The following is a 17,444-nucleotide window of genomic DNA, read 5'->3' as shown; positions in this document are numbered from 1 at the left end:
GAAATAACAACAGCAATTGCAGCCCTGTTGACCCTGCAAAGTCCTCCTTACTAACAGCTGGAGGCTAGTGACTTCACCATCACCATCCCTGGGTATGTCTTGTCCCACTGGCAGGACAGACCCAGCAGAGGTGGTGGCACAGTGGTATACAGTCAGGAGGAAGTTGCCCTGTGAGTCCTCAACATCGACTCTGGGCCTCATGGCATCAGGCCAAACATGGGCAAGGAAACCTCCTGCTGATTATCCTGTACTGCCCTCCCTCAGCTGATGAATCAGTGCTCCTCCATGTTGAATGTCACTTGGAGGAAGCACTGAGGGTGGCAAGGGCACAGAATGTAGTCTGGGTGGGGGACTTCAATGTCCATCACCAAGAGTGGCTCGGTTACACCACTACTGGCTGAGTCCTAATTGACATAGCTGTTAGACTGGGTTTGCGGTAGGTGGTGAGGGAAAAACATACTTGACCTCATCCTCACCAACCTGCCTGCCACAGATGCATCTGTCCATGACAGTATTGGTAGGATTGACCACCGCACAGTCATTGTGGAGACAAAGTCCTGCTGTCACATTGAGGATTCCCTCTATTGTGTTGTGTGGCACTACCATCGTGCTAAATGTTTCAAACAGATCTAGCAACTCAAGGCTGGGCATCCATGAGGTGCTGAGGGGCATCTGCAGCAGCAGAATTGTGCTCGAACACAATCTGTAATCTCATGGCCCAGCATACCCCCCACTCTACCATTAGCATCAAGCCAGGTTCAATGGCATTACCATCACTGAATCCCCCACTATCAACATCCTGGGGGTTACCATTGACCAGAAACTGAACTGGACTAGCCATATAAATACTGTGGCTACAAGAGCAGGTCAGAGTCGAGGAATCCTGCAGCGAGTAACTCACCTCCTGACTCCCCAAAGCCTGTCCTCCATCGACAAGTCAGGAGTGTGATGGAATACTCCCCACTTGTCTGGATGAGTGCAGCTCCCATGACACTGAAGAAGTTGGACACTGTCCAGGACAAAGAAGCCCGCTTGATTTGCACCACATCCACAAACATTCACTCCCTCCACCACTGACGCACAGTAGCAGCAGTGTGTACCATCTACAAGTTGCACTGCAGGAATTCATCAAGGTTCCTTAGACAGCACCTTCCAAACCCATGACCACTACCATCTAGAAGGACAAGGGCAGCAGATAGATGGGAACACCACCACCTGGAGGTTTGCCTCCAATTAACTCACCATCCTGACTTGGAAATATATCGTTGTTCCTTCACTATCGCTGGGTCAAACTCAGGAACTCCCTAACAGCACTGTGGGTGTACCTACACCACATGGACTGCAGCGGTTCAAGAAGGCAGCTCACCACCACCTTCTCAAGGGCAACTAGGGATGGGCAATAAATGCTGGCCCAGCCAACGAAGCCCACATCCTGTGAATGAATAAAAGAAAACTTCAGCTCTTCGGCCGTGCTGAGCAGAATACTACTGCTCCAAGGGGTACCTTCACTCCAATGGCCCACAGCATGCATTCACCAACCTGCTGCTGCCTTCTTAGATCTTCAAGGCTTATCCCAAGCCCACATTACCTAGAGCCCACCAACCACATCCATTTTTCTGCTTGGAGCCTTTTTCTCTGCTCCTCTCTCTTTCTACTTGTCCCCCATCTGGGACTCTTTTCAATTATGGTGCTCTGCTCCCAGTCACATGATCGGAGTTTTCACAGCATTTTGTTTTCATGCAGGCATATTTGGGTCCGTCCTTGTCCTACAAAACACCAGATTGCACATGCGCTGCCGGCTCCTGGTCAGTGTATGCATGGATACTCCTGAGGCCTGTCAGGACTTGGAGTTCCCAGCCCTCACTTGCCGATAAGGTAAGTTTGGATCTCGTAACACCTTCTAATAGATACATTTACCTGTTTGATCACAAAGGCCTGGAGATTGGCCTGGATATGAGCTCTGCCCAGGGCAGGGGGTTGGGGGGAAAGAAGTGGGGGTTGTAGAGTGTTGGGGGCAGTGGTGTAGAGGTGTTGATACGGTGGATGCTGCTGTGACATCAAAAACCCGGAAGCGCAGGTTTCCTGAATGTCCAGAGAATGTAACTGCAGGCTGCTTTAATTTTTTTCCTGTGGGATTCTCACCTACAGACAACCTGATTGGGTTGGAGGACTGCATCACAGCGTCCAAGTCTACGAGAGCATGAAGGTGTACTGGGGAGTTGCCCAGGGTGATAGGGGTCCTGATCGCGGGGAGAGAGTTGGACAGTAGTCAGGAGGGTCCCATGCAGGTGGTGGGGATTGGTGCAATGGTGGTCACGGCATCTGATGGTGCTCATGGTGGAGTTAACAGATCCTGAGAAGGGGGTTTACTTGGTTGCTTGTTGGACCTGCAGGGAACACTCCTGCCCATACTGGCCACAAATATTCCTGTAAAGGCTGTGTATCAGCTGTGGATCAGTTGGCAGCACTGTTGCCCCAGCGTCTGAAGGTTATGTATTCAAATCCTACTCCAGGACGTGAACACAAAACTCAAGGCTGATGCTCTACTGAAAGAACATTGCACTGACAAAGGTTCTGTTTTTCGGGTGAGAAGTTAAATTGAGGCCCCATGTGCCCTCTCAGGTGGACATAAAGGATCCCCTGGCACTATTTCAAAGAAGAGCAGGGGACTTATCCTCAATGGCCTGCCAATATTTATCCCTCAGTACTTATCTGGTCATTATCACATTGCTGCTGTGTGCAAAATTGGAAACCTCGTTTCCTACATTGCAAAAGATTTGAAAGTAATTAATTGGCTACAAAGGGCTTTGAGGAATCCAGTGATCATGAAAGGTGCTATATAAATGTGAGTTTTATCTTTTCTTCCATTTGCTTCATGAATTCAGCCTCCATTGCCTCCTTTAAGTTGCCAAGATTCCCAGAGCCTAAGAAAAATATTAGATCTTAGTGTACAGGGCCCACAATTACAAAATTTGTGGATGATATGAAACTTGGAAGCATTGTGAACTGTGAGGAGGATGGTGTAGAACTTCAAAAGAAAATAGACAAATAAGTGGAATGGGCAAACAGGTGGTGGATGAAGTTCAATGAAGTGATTCATTTTGGTAGGAAGAACATGGAGAGATAATATAAAATGAAGGGTACAACTTTAAAGGGGTGCAGGAGCAGAGGGACCTGGGTGTATATGTACATAAGTTATTGAAGGTGGCAGGTCAGGTTGAGAGAGCAGTTAATAAAGTGTACAATATCCTAGGCTTTATTAATAGGGTCATTGAGAACAAGAGCAAGGAGATTATGTTGAACTTGTATAGGCCACTGGTTTGGCCTCAGCTGGAGTATTGCATCCAGTTCTGGGTGCCACACTTTAGGAAGGATGTGGAGGCATTAGAGAGAGTACAGAAGAGTTGCACGAAAATGGTTCCCGGGAAGAGGAACATCAGGTATGTAGATAGATTGGAGAAGTTTACAGGACTGTCTTCCTTGGAGAAGGCTGAGAAGAAATTTCATAAAGGTTTCAAGATCATGAGGAGTCTGGACAGAGTAGAAAGGGAAAAATTGTTCCCACTCGTGAAAGGATCGAGAACAAGAGATCACAGGTTTAAAGTAATTTGTAAAAGAAGCATAAGTGACATAAGGAAAAACTTTTTCACACAGTGGCTACAGTCTGGAATGCACTGCCTGAGAATGTGTTAGAGGCAGGTTTAATTGAGACATTCAAATGTTTCAAATAATTCAAGGGAATTAGACTGTTATGTGAAGAGGAAGAATGTACAGGGTTATGGGGAGAACGTGGGAGAATGGCACGAGGTGAATTGTACTTTTGGAGAGCCGGTGCAGACACAATGGGTCAAATGGCCTCATTCTGTGCTGTAACAATTCTGTGATTCTGTCGTAAAAATAGAATGACTGTTAAAACGAAAGCATGGAGCCTCATTATAATATTAGAATTACTAACCTGGTTTCCACAAGCAGGTTTGTCATTTGCCCCTCATCCTGCCTATGTTAAAGCTGGAAGTAGATGGGTTCGATCCCTGTTCCAGATTTTTTTACATTTTAACCTATGACATGATCCCAGCCGATCCATTTTTAGAGTTAAGGGTCATCCCTTTATTTATCTTTTCTGTAAATTCGCAATGAGTTATTTTATTACATTAAGAGCACTATATAAATGCAAGTTGTTGTTATGTATGGTCATCTTTGGTATGAAACCCACTCTCGGGAACAATGAGCTGAGGTAAGTTAGCGTAAACCAAAAGGGAACGTCATGGATGAAGTATCCCATAGCCTTCGTATCATCATGTGTGCTGTGCGAGAGTAGAATTTTCTCTGATAAATCTATATGCTATAGACTCGGTATTCAGACTTCTCATACATGACACAGAGTCAAGAGCTCCAGGTTTGTCTCTGGCATCCAAGAAGGGGCTTTGATAATGTAAATCAGAAAAAGATCTATTTCCATTGTGAGACAGTCAGGAAGCCGAGGACACAAATTTAAGATCACCATCAAGACAAAGCTGAAGAAGTAAGGAGAATCAATATCTATGTAGGGAATTATTGGGACATGGATTGTCCTTCTAGAAACAATGGTGAGGCAGACTCTATCATGACTTTAAAAAAGGATATGGATAAATATTTGGAAAAGAAAAACTCAAAAGGGGCTGGACATAGAGCAGCAGAATGAGTGATCCCCCAGAATGTAAAAATATATGATCTTAAATGTAAGAAAGTCTAAATTTTTATTTTGTACAAACCTAATTTAGTTTGTAGTTGGCATTAAACTGAAATCTACAGTTTTAATTCTATAGTTGCCAGCCTTAAGCAGGGTTTTTTCAAAGGTTCCAGTGAAAGAGCAGCTTAATTAAGAACCAGCTGAAACTGGATCCTCATTAAGTGACTCAGATAGGTCTTTTGTGTTAGGAGTATATATAAGTAGCCAACTTAGTGTGACTCAGCACTTGAGTGCGACTTACAATAGAGTGCTGGAGTAGAGCGCTTCAGGGAGTTAAGTGGAGGGAGGGAAAGAGGTGTTTGGTTGCTTTTGCCTAAACTTCTTCAGCCTCCAGGAATTTATTCTTGCTCTGCTACAGGAGAAGAAGCTGGTTAATTGGTGAGCGTCTGGTAAGTGATGAAGGTTTGTTCTATTCCTAAGGCTCAAAATAGTATATTTTGAGCGGGAGAGGATAAAAGGCATGGATCGAGAGGCCTACCTGCAGTGAGACCAGTGGCGGAGTGACGTCACGAATCACAATGTGACGCGAGTGCAGAGAAAGCAGCTGATTGGTGAGCAGGATTGGCGAGTATTTCTAGTCTTTAAAGCAAAAGTAAGGTCTTTAGTTTGTGTTTAGGTCTCTAGTCTTTTCTCTCTTTTTCTTAAAAATAGCTTGTTAAGAAATAACAAGGGAAATAAAACATTGGTGGGAGTAGTCTATAGGCCGCCTAACAGTAGCTAGACTGCAGGACAGATAATAAATCAGGAAATAATGAGGGCATGTAAAAAAGGCAGTACATTAATCATGGGTGACTTTAATCTTCTTGTAGATTGGGAAAATCAAATTGGCAGAGGTAGCCACGAGCAAGAATTCACAGAGTGTATTCGGGACATTTTCTTAGAACAATATGTTGTAGATCCAACCAGTGATTAAGCTATTTTGAATCTGGTAATGTGTATGAGGCAGGTTTAATAAATGATCTCAGAGTCAATGATCCCCTAGGAAACAGTGACCATAATATGGTAGAATTTAACATTCAGTTTGAGGGTGAGAAACCTGGGCCGGAAACAACTGTGCTAAACTTAAATAAGGGTAATTACAAAGGAATTAGGGCAGAGTGGACTGGAGTGGACTGGGAAAGGAGTTTAGCAGAACAGACGGTTGATAAACGGATTAAGTAGCCTAATGTGCAATATCTTATCAAACGCCTTTTGGAAATCCAAATATATAACATCTTCTGGTTTCCCTTTATCTATCCTGCTTGTTACCTCCTCAAACAATTCTAATAAATTTGTCAGGCATGATTTCCCCTTCATGAAGCCATGCTGACTCTGCTTGATTATATTACGTATTTCTAAATGCTCTGCTATTACATCCTTTATAATAAACGCTAACATTTTCCCAATGACAAATCTTAAGCTAACTGACTTGTTTTTTGTCTCCCTCCCTTTTTGAATAAGGGTGTTACATTGGCAGTTTTCCAATCTTCTGGGACTTTACCAGAATCTAAGGATTCTTGGAAGATTACTACCAGTGCATCCACTATCTCTGTGGCTACTTCCTAGGATGCAACCCATCAGATCCAGGGAATTTATCAGCCTTTAGCCCCATTAGTTTCCCTAGTATTTATTTTTCCTCTAGTGATAGTTATTGTATTTATTTCCTCCCCCCCCCGCCCCTTTTGTCCTGTGATTTAGTATTTTTGGAATGTTATCAGTGAGCAGAATTTTGCCCTTGATGGGCGGGTGGGCCCCACCGGCTCGGCGGCGGGTGGGCAGCGGAACTCCGCCGCCAAAATGGGGCCCGCAGGATGAGGTTTCATGTCCGTTTTTAAAAAGTTTCATAAAGTTTGTGTTTCTTACTAACATGTCACATCTTGTGTAACATTGTCACATGAGGGGACATGTTAATAATTTTAATATTTTTCTATTTTTTGGAGTTTTTTTACCTGTCAGTAATCTCCCTGAGACAGCATTTGGTCTCAGGGAGCAGTGCACTCTTTCGCACGCACTTTGACAGATGAGGAATCCCTCCATAACGCTTCCCGTCAGGCAGGCCGCTAGGCGGGCCTTAATTGGCCCACCCACTCAAAATGGCAGCGGTCCCCATTTCGGCAGCGGAGTTCGGCTGCCTGCCCACTGCCGAGCCAGTGGGGCCCACATTCCCACCAAGGGCAAAATTCTGCCCCAAGTGCTGTCTCAGGAGTTGGGACATGTTAATAAGAAACACATAAACTTTATGAAACTTTTTAAAAACGGACATGAAACCTCATCCCACCAGTGGATGAAGTTTCATGTATTATCAGTAGCCCGCTGCGGCTCCTGGCCTGCCCGCCAGCCTTAAGGTTGGACGGGCAGGGTCTTTAACAATCTTAATTAGCCTGTCAATGGCCTTAATTGGCCATTGACAGGTCAGCAGGTGGACAGCTGATTTCGCTGTCCGCCTGCCTTACTGAAAATTTAAAGGGACCGAGATGACGTCGGGGGTTCCTCCCGATGTCATCCCGCGTCATTTTCCCGTCGGCGAGCGAGCCCCGCCCCCAAATCGTCAACAGGAAAATCCTGGCTAATGTCTTCTACCGTGAGGACTGTTTAAGAAAATAGTTCAAGAATCACAACAAAGATATGTCCCAGTGTGGAAGAAGGATTCTAGGAAAGTAATAAACCAACCATTGTTAACCAAGGAAGTTAAGGAGAGTATTAAATTGAAAGAAAAAACATACAATGTGGCAAAGATTAGTGGTAAACCAGAGGATTGGGAAAGTTTTAAAAACCAACAAAAGATGACCAAAAAAAAACAGAGGGAGAAAATAAACTCTGAGGGTAAACTAGCAAGTAATATTAAAACGGCCAGTAAGAGCTTCTTTAAATATATAAAAAGGAAGAGAGAGGCCAAAGTGAACATAGGCCCCTTAGAGAATGAGGCTGGGGAAATAATAATGGGGAACCAGGAAATGGCAGAGGAGTTGAATAAATACTTTGCATCAGTCTTCACGGTAGAAGACACTAGTAGCGTTCCAAAAACACTAAATAATCACGGGACAAAAGGCAGGCGGGAGGAAATAAATACAATAACTATCACTAGAGACAAAAGAAATACTAGGGAAACTAATGGGGCTAAAGGCTGATAAATCCCCTGCATCCTAGGATATTAAAGGAAGTAGCTACAGAGATAGCGGATGCATTGGTAGTAATCTTCCAAGAATCCTTAGATTCTGGTAAAGTCCAGGAGGATTGGAAAACTGCCAATGTAAAACCCTTATTCAAAAAGGGAGGGAGACAAAAAACAGGTAACTATAGGCCAGTTAGCTTAAGATCTGTCATTGGGAAAATGTTAGAGTCTATTATTAAGGATGTAATAGCAGAGCATTTAGAAACACGTAATATAATCAAGCAGAGTCAGCATGGCTTCATGAAGGGGAAACCATGCCTGTCAAATTTATTAGAATTGTTTGAGGAGGTAACAAGCAGGATAGATAAAGGGAAACCAGAAGATGTAATATATTTGGATTTCCAAAAGGCATTCGATAAGGTAGCACATAAGGCTACTTAATAAGATAAGATCCCATAGTGTTAGGGGTAGTATATTAGCATGGATAGGGGATTGACTAACTAATAGAAGACAGAGAGTAAGGCAAATGCAACGTTGGTCTTTATTTCAAAGGGAATGGAGTATAAAGATAGAGAAGTCTTGCTAAAACTACACAAGGCACTAGTTAGACCACACCTAGAATACTGTGAACAGCTTTGGTCTCCTTATCTAAGGAAAGATATACTGGCATTGGAGGCAGTTCAGAGAAGGTTCACTAGATTAATCCCGGGTATGGAGAGATTTTCTTATGGGAGGTTGAGTAGACTGGGCCTGTACTCGTTGGAGTTTAGAAGAATTAGAGGTGACCTTATTGAAACATATAAGATTCTTAGGGGGCTTGACAGGGTAGATGCTGAAAGGTTGTTTCCCTTTGTGGGAGGGTCTAGGACCAGAGGGCATAATCTCAGAGTAAGGGATTGCCCATTTAAGACAGAGATGAGAAGGAATTTATTTTCTCAGAGGGTAATGAATTTGTGGAATTCTCTACCGCAGAGGGCTGTAGAGGCTGGGTCATTAAGTATATTCAAGGCTGAGATAGACAGATTTTTAATTAGTAAGGCAATCAAGGGTTATGGGGAAAAGGCAGGAAAGTGGAAATGAAGATTATCAGATCAGCCATGATCTCACTGAATGGTGGAGCAGGCTCGATGGGCCGAATGGCCTACTTCTGCTCCTATGTCTTATGGCCTTATGCCCATGAAAAATAAATGTACAAAGTCTCCAAAACTGATGAATAAATCAATTACAATGAATATTAAAAAGAACAAAAACAATTATTTCAAATGTTATTAAGGAAAAAGGAAGAGAAAATTCTGGTTGGAGTGAAGAGATTTGCTGAAACATGGAAATGAAGGCTTTAGAAATGAACAAAAACAGAAAATGCTGGAAACATTCAACAGTTCAAACAGCATTTTTGGAGAGAATAAATGAATTAACATTTTGGGTGTTGACCCTTTGCTTGGTTGAAGGGTCCACACCCAAAACATTGTCATCTGTTTTTTCCATTGATGCTACTTGACCTGCTGAATGTTTCCAGCATTTTCTGTTTTTGTTACAGATTGCAGGCTTAAGTTTTATTCTTGTTTTTTAACTCCAGAAAATACTTTGGGTAATATATTGAACAGAATGCTAAAATGTTTTTCCAGTATCATTGCTGCCAGAGAAAAAGTCAGAGCTCTAAATGATAAAAGTGGCTTTGAAATTTGAAAAAATTGAAATATTTGATTAATATTTTGTGGCAGTATTCATTTATAATCTAAGTTTGGTCAGTGTAGTATTTGATCAGTTCGGAAGACGTAACACAACAAATCCCAAGGGCCAGGTGACATGTATCTTAGGACGCTGGAGAAGACGAGGGAGAAAATGTGTAGGAAACTGACTATTGTCATGAAAGAATCATTGGCAAAGTTCTATAGGACTAGAATGAGACCACAAAATATCAGGTAAATTGGAACCATAAAACTAAAAGCCCTGCTACCTAAAATCAATAACAATTAAAATAATGGAAGTTATTCTTAACTGGAGGACTATCTGCATAGCAACAATTAAATAAGAAACAGCTGGCATGGATTTAGAAAGGGATCATCCTGCCTGCTTTCTTTGAGGAAGATAAATGATGACCTTTGATACCTTTTAGGCTTTCAGGAATCTTTTGACAGTTCTTTGTACTTCCAATTAATCTAAAAATCCAGCAGTGAACATGGGACTACACCTGACTAATGAGTCCCCTCTGCCACCCAACAACCCAAGGCCAGACCACCAATAATGAGAGCCAAGCAGCAACAAGGAATATCGTGGAGCAAACCACCTGCACCCTGAAGCAACGGTTCTATTGTCTATACCACTCAGGGACTGCCCCCAGTACTTGTTAGAGTGTATGTCCAAGTTCGTTATTATATGCTGTGTACACCATAACCTAGTTATCATGAGGGCTCAGCTCTTGCCACCAAGTATTTGGAGACCATCTAAGGAGGAGGAAGCCTCCTTATGTATGCTTGGCTAAGAGCCCAGGCAGCTATTTGAATACTAGAACACCTGCTCCCCAGAGAAAGCATTGTGTGCTTGACAGCTCTAGCTTTGCTGTCTATTTCACAATGTTTGTTTACACAAGTTAAGGGTTTGTGGTTCGTGCCTTCGGAGACTTTAAGGGGCCTGGGTGATTGACACTTTTATTAGCTTGCAGTGCAGACTTTTGGAAACCAACGGAATCTGGCAACCCCGTGCATGGGCAACAGTCAACAAAATGTCTCACGGGCTGCACTCTGAAACCTGATGGGCCACATGTGGGTTGCAGGTTGCCACCACTGCTTTAAAGGCACTCCCGAAAGTCAGACAGCCCTAGAATGGGGTTGGGAATCCTGGAAACGAGACCAGCCCTCCATTTTTAAAGGGCTCCCAAGTCATTCTGCCTCAGTGAAAATCCAGACCTTTATGAGAGCTTTGCAATTTGTGGAAGACTCTTGGGCCAGAATATTGCCGTTGGTGTGTGGGGGCGGGCCCGACACGCCGACAAGTTAAATGATGTGAGATGACATCGGTCATGCGTCCCGACTTCATCGCATGTCATTTCGATATTGTGTTCGGTGGGTGCACGCCAGAGGCGGCTACGCGCCCACCGAACTGTCAAAGGCCATTAAGAAAGTAATTTGCCTCATTAACAACGCTGCCCATCCAACCTTAAGGTTGGCGGGCAGGCGAAGAGCCCAAGCGGCCTTCACGTTTTCCAGGAAACCTCATCCATGGGCGGGATGATGTTTCCTGAAGGTTTTATAAAATAAATAAGTTTGGTAAACTTGACAAACATGTCCCAGCTCATGTGACACTGTCATATGAGGGGACATGTTTAAATAATTTTGTACTTGAATTTAAAAATTTTTTATTGTCTATTCAATCTCCCTGAGGCAGCTTTATGCCTCAGGGAGATTGCTGTGCTCCTTAGCGCGCGTGCGCGTAAGAACGCAGGCCCCGACTCTCCCTCCTCCCCCTGCCCACACGGGTAGCACTGAGCACTGCGGAACACGTATTACGCTGGGTGGGCCTTAATTGGCCTGCCCGTGTAAAACGGGGTGCGCAGCCAATCGGCTCCGTGCCTGCTCCCGCCCAGCCCGGCCGACATAGGTAAGATTCTGCCCATGTATTTTGAGATTTATCAAAGACAGCTATATTGAATCTTGTATTTGTAAAAAGTGGCAGAGACAATAGCCATTATAACACACAAATATTTTACCATTGTATACAGTGTGGTGAGCAATTTTACTTAGCTGAATGGGAAACTAGTTTGCAGTTTAGTTTTTTGTCATATACCACAAGAGTGAAAATTTGCCAAACAGACCATGAAACATGTTATAGTGTCAAATTGTACATGATAATAGTTTATCTGGTTGAGAATTGCATGCTTCATGAATTCACATACTATACTTCAATGTTCAGCTTTGGCCTCTCAACATTGTATTCAGATCCAAAGTGAAATATCTCTGCTGGTATTTTTATGTTAAATCAGTGCTTTTCTGAGCATTTTTTATGAGATTTTTCAAAGGCAAAAGCTTTTTAAAATGTGAGGAAGGATCTATGACATCATGGCTCATTAAGCTGTCTAGATTGAGAATTCTGAGCTGGATGTTGATTTCTCCCCAAAATTGGTCCAGGTAACCCAATGAATCATAGACAAAAACACAGAACCCTCCCCTCTCCAGCATTCCTTCCATCTCAAAAGGCAAGAAATACCTTCCCCAAACTCTGGCCATCCCCCACTTCCCTAGCTCAAACCCTCTCTCAATTCTTCAATCCAAAGGGCTCCACTGAAAAATTACCACCCAGCCTCCACCAAATGATTTGCAGTTAGGTAACAATTGACTATGAAATCCTCACTTCACACTTGTTGACAATGGATTGGTTAGCAGGATCTGCTGATCCCTCTGTTTCTGAGCTGCTACTGCAGCTAATTATGGAATGACGAGTGCTAGCCCTTAAATGTTCTCAGCTGTCAAGATGCTGGCAGCTTTGTGACTGGCAACAAAATGAGCTGTAGACCTGTAATTGCAACAGTTCAGGTTGTACGAGCTGAGTGCCTAATTGTGCCTCTCTCCCTTATAGATCTAGAATCTTGGAGCACACCACCAACCTCTTTGACAGAATGGCTGATCATTGTTTTTAATTTTGGATGCTCATGTCAGAAGTGACTGTGGCATGGGCTCTAACTTCCTGACCACTGAAAGAATAGACACTCAGCCATCTAAGACAGCATACCTTGGAGCAGGATCAAATCAGCTTGTAAATTTTGGGGTAGAACACTGAATAAAACTCCTGGAATGTGACCAGATAGTCACACCAGTTTAAATCACAAAGACATTCCTATTGGAAAGGGACCATAGAATAAACAAAAAAATGACCTCAAGGACCAGGGATGATGCAATAATATCTGTATCTTGGATAGCCCTGACGGTCTGGACATGGACTAATTACTTTTATCCAGGAGACTGTCTGGTTCTACTTGGGTCTAAATGATAGAGCATTCCTGATTATAGAAAATGTAGAGAACACTGCCCATGGCCACAGACCTGCATCTCTCCAGATTCTTTGTTGTTAACTTTCAAATAATGGAGCTAGTGTTGGCCATGACCCAGTCTGAACTATGTTGCCAGGGACAGTTACACCAGACCTTGCTGAAGTGCTCTAGAACTCCTACAGAAATATAAAGCTTTAGATAACAATAGGCTTGCACCCTACAACTGAGGCTTCAAGAAACGGATGACCTATCTCACTAGACTCAAAATTCTTCAAGAATATTCCAGACCCTTTCAACACCCCAGGGAATTCAATAACTCTCCCAATACCCAAAAAATCTCCTGCCTTACTGCCATATGATAAAAAGCATACAGAAGAAGCGATAAACATATCTAACCCCACCTCCCTCAGATCATAGGAGATCTAACTTTGTATCAAGTAATACCTGCACATTACAGAAGCCTCAATATACTTACACAACAGCACCTTCCAAACCGTGACCTCTACCAACAAGAAGGATAAGGGCAGCAGATGCATGGGAACACCACCATCTGCAATTTCCCTCCAAGGCACACACCACCCTGACTTGGAACTATATCATCACTCCTTCACTGTCACTAGGTCAAAATCCTGGAACTCTTTTCCTAACAGTACTGTGGGTGTAACTAGACCACATGGACTGCAGCGGTTCAAGAAGATAGCTCACCACCACCTTCTAAAGGGCAATTAGGGGTGGACAACAAATGCTGGTCTAGCCAGTGACGCCCACATCCCGTGAACAAATATAAAAAAAACAACCGAGACCCATTCCCCTCTATGCTGCTCTATAAGAAGACAGTTTCCGGATGAGGGACATTTCATTGCACCTCATGGGACAGAAGACATACTGGGGCACTGAAGCTGAACATCAGACCATCAACATTCATGTTCAATCATAATCAGCAGCAGTCAAGAAGTCAACCAGCAAGAGTTGGAATTTTTTGAAATTAGTTTGAAATAATGTGCTGAGGTATTTTTTAGGGATACAGTAAGAACATAACTGGAAGGCTTTATCCTGATCATTCATCCTCCATACAATTGTTTTTTGCTTAAAATATTTGCAGTACCACAAGGAAGAAACTTGTATATTTGGGAAAATAAGGAAGTTTCCAATTGAACTAAATTTTTATACAATTCATGTACCTGTCGTCCTAAGACACTCGACTTTAGAACTCATGTTATTCAGTGAAGTTACTTGTTTTGTAATTAACTACCAATTAATAGAATTAAAGAAGTAAACCATTAAATATTGTTTGCTTCTCTGAAGGAGCATGGTTGTAACTGATGCCTGCTACATTTTATCCATAGTATTTCTAACACATTACTGATGTGAAATTATGAAGTGGAGACAATATTTTAAATATGCAATTCTTGTAACAGTAAGGATAAATTAGTTGCTCAAAATGGAGGTGCTCTACAAATTATTGTCGTCCCTTGATTCCATTCTGAGATGTGTAGCATAGACATTGGCATGGACCTGTTGGACTGAATGGTCTGTTTCTGTTTTGTAAATGTTATGTAAACTGCACAGGTTTGACATACATCCTTCACCCCTGTTATGCTTAATAATATAGCTCTGCTGTTTCCACTACACAGACATTCATTTTTAAGAAAAATAATAATTAAGGAGCTTTTTTTAAAAATCACAAAAACAAGGGGCAATTGCAACAATCTTGAGTTTCTAGGTGGGAACCTCACTCAAAGGTAATGATGATCAGATATGGACAAATTAACACTAAACTCTCTTTCCATTCAGCAAGGTTTGATACTGGGATCACAGAATCGCTGAATTTCCTTTTGTAAAACTTTCCTAAATATTTTAAGTCTTATGCATTGGTGCATTCACACTTCCTGTAAATATAACACTTCTATGTTTTGTTCTTTTCCATCACATGACTTTCATCACACCTATCTGTAAGGCATTTCTGTCATACTTAAGCTTCCTATTTTTAACCCTAGCTTTTATACTTAGCTCGGATTGACTAATTCTTTTCACAGGACTTAGTTCATGTCTGATTCTACCAGCTGCCAAACTGTGAGTGTGAGCTTCAGTGGTATTGTTTCTATAGTGCCACTGGCCTGAGGCCTTTGAAGATTGAGCTTCTCACCTTTGCTTCCTCTCTCTGCTCTCGTTCCTTGTTGCCTTTTTCTGTACTTGTGTGATCCATTCAAAAAGAGAGTGCGATCTCCCATTCCTGTTCAAAGGGCTGATTCTTCCTCCCTCCTCTCTGCTGCTTAACCTACTCTGTTTCAAGAAAAGTAAAATTGCTGCATTCTGAGCCAGTCTCCTTAAGCCAACTTCATTTTCTTTAAAGTGCTTACTGCACTCTCTCACTAAAATTACAGTTATGTACAATATAAGCTTTAAAGCACTCAATTCCAGTTCCTGTTCTATAGACAGGAACACAGCAATCTGGCCTTTTAGAAGTGAAGGCAGGTTGCCACAAATAGGTTTTCCTGCACCAAACTGGGAGGGCAGGGTAATTTTCTTAATTGTTTAATGCATGTAGTGAATATCTCACAAAAACTGCATGTGCAACTAAGATCTGAGAAACCACCTTTTAAGAAACATGTAAAACATCTAAGGGTGGGGACAGGGTGAATGAAGGTTTACAATCCTCACAGTCTTCTTTCTCCCATGCTCCTCTTCTTCTCCCAAAAATCACTGCCAGATCTAACATCTTCCAGATGCCTCCAGTAGTTGCAGTGATTTTTAAACATGTGGCATCAAGAAACTAGGATTATGAATATTATGCGTACAATACATTTTAAATCTATTCTTGATTTTCCAGCCTATTTTCTAGGATTAAAAAAAGGTGAAAACAATCAGCAGCAACCATAAGGGATTATATTGATAAATGTTTTCCTTATGTAGGCATCCTGTAACAGAAAATGTTTCTTACTTTTGCAACAAGTAAAAGGAACAAGCAAAATTTTTTTAAACCTGATTTTAAACCTGTGTGAAAGCAGTTTCAGTCACCAAATAATAGCAGAAGGATCTTTGAAGCAGTTGAGATTATTACAAGTTATGTTCGGAGATTTGAGATGTTGATATAAATGTAAGCCTGTGTTACAGTAATTGTTGTACAGCAGTAATCATTATCTAAGCACTACTGAGGCAGATTTATGGATGAAGGACCCGGCAATTGATAAATAATTAAACTGTTCTTTCCTGCTGATGAGAGAAAGTATATTCCTTCAGGAGCAAGGTCACTTATTTCTCATCTACCCAGAATGTATTTTTCTGACAGCGCAGTCAAATGGAGATAAGAGGAAATAAGCTCATGTGAGAAAATACCCCAATTGGTGTGATTAAATGCAAAACACAATATGCAGCTGATCAATACAGATCGGAGGTCCCAGCTATCAACCCTGAGGGCCTATTTTAACCTTGCCCATCTGACAGAAATGGGACAGGCTGTTAAAATAACTCCAATGATTTACCTGCTCCAATCCTGTCGCCTTCCACAGGTTGTAATTTTATCCTGCTCTTCTGAACAGATGAGATCGCCGGCTGCCATAAGACAGCAGGATCCTTCTTGAAATATTGCAGATCAGGCTCCAATCAAGTTCTCGGGGCCCAACTGCATTTTATCCTGAGGCCTGCACAGGGGAGAGTAGTGACCCAGAAAGGTAGCCTAATTTTATTTTATTAGTTTTCTTATGGGCCAGGAGGAACAGGAATTTTCACCTGGCCAGTCAAGAAAACCTTGGACCTGGCAACCGAAGGCTTTCTTCCTCAACTGCAGTGCCTTCCCGACATCCCTTCCAAACACTTACCCAAGTACTGGGGATTGTTCCTTCAGGTCCACGGCTGCGGTATCTGCTGCCCAGTACCTCACTGCAGTCCGCCATCTAACTTGCACTTCCCATTGGTTTCAGGTGGTGGACTGAATTAAAATCTCCTGACATTATGCTGCATTATGGTTTGCTATTTGACTTGGCCCCTAGCCACACAATTCCCTTCATGGAGATAAAACTGGGGATAATAGAAAATGCTGGAAACATTCAGCTGGTCTGGCAGCATCTATGGAGAGAGAAAAACACAGCTAAAGTTCCAGGTCTGTGACCTTCCATCAGAACTGAGAAAGGTTAGAAATGTAATAGGTTTTGAGCAAGTGAAAGGAGGGAGGGTGGGAACAAGAACAAGAGGAATGGCCTGTAATAGGTTGGAGGGCATGACAAATAAAACAACAAAAGATTTCATGGTACAAAGCCAAAGGGACAAATAAAGAAACAAAAGATATGTCTAGAGGAGGTGTAAATGGCAGGATAGCTGCCATCCAAACACAAAGTAAAGAAATTAAGGAAGAAACACGAGAAAAAAATCAAACCAGCAAAAAACATGAAACAAAATGGGGGCAGGGGTTAGGATCTAAAGTTGTTGAATTCAGTGTTGCATCGAGAAAGTTGTAAAGTACCCAGTCGAAAGATGAGGTGCTGTTATCAAGCTTTATTGGAACACTGCAGTAGACCAAGGACAGGAAAGCCAGAGTGGGAGAAACGTGGAGAATTAAAATGATAGCAAACAAGAAATTCAGGATTATGCTTGTAGACTGAACAGAGGTGTTCCACAAAGCAGTCATCCAGTCTGTGTTTTGT

General features: G+C 42.4%; 1 protein-coding gene across 3 annotated transcripts in view; it reads left to right on the top strand.

Annotated features, from left to right (window-relative positions):
- Positions 1 to 17,444, top strand: part of LOC144689683 (acylphosphatase-2-like) — a 140,047-nt gene that overhangs the window by 108,129 nt on the left and 14,474 nt on the right. Inside the window, exon 4 of one of the 3 annotated variants that reach the window (XM_078556975.1) lies at positions 1,744 to 1,874. The exons of the other annotated variants lie outside the window; for them this stretch is intronic. Within the exon in view, the coding sequence (XP_078413101.1) occupies positions 1,744 to 1,831 (88 nt within the window). The 3' untranslated portion in view covers positions 1,832 to 1,874. Of the gene's footprint in view, positions 1 to 1,743; positions 1,875 to 17,444 lie in introns of those variants that run through there. 3 annotated transcript variants of the gene reach the window in all.

The sequence above is a fragment of the Cetorhinus maximus genome, chromosome 14 (genome assembly GCF_964194155.1).
Source record: "Cetorhinus maximus chromosome 14, sCetMax3.hap1.1, whole genome shotgun sequence".
In the NCBI taxonomy this organism is placed as follows: domain Eukaryota; kingdom Metazoa; phylum Chordata; class Chondrichthyes; order Lamniformes; family Cetorhinidae; genus Cetorhinus; species Cetorhinus maximus.
The sequence above is the reverse complement of the archived record's forward strand: the minus strand, read 5'-3'. Positions and strand labels throughout refer to the sequence as shown.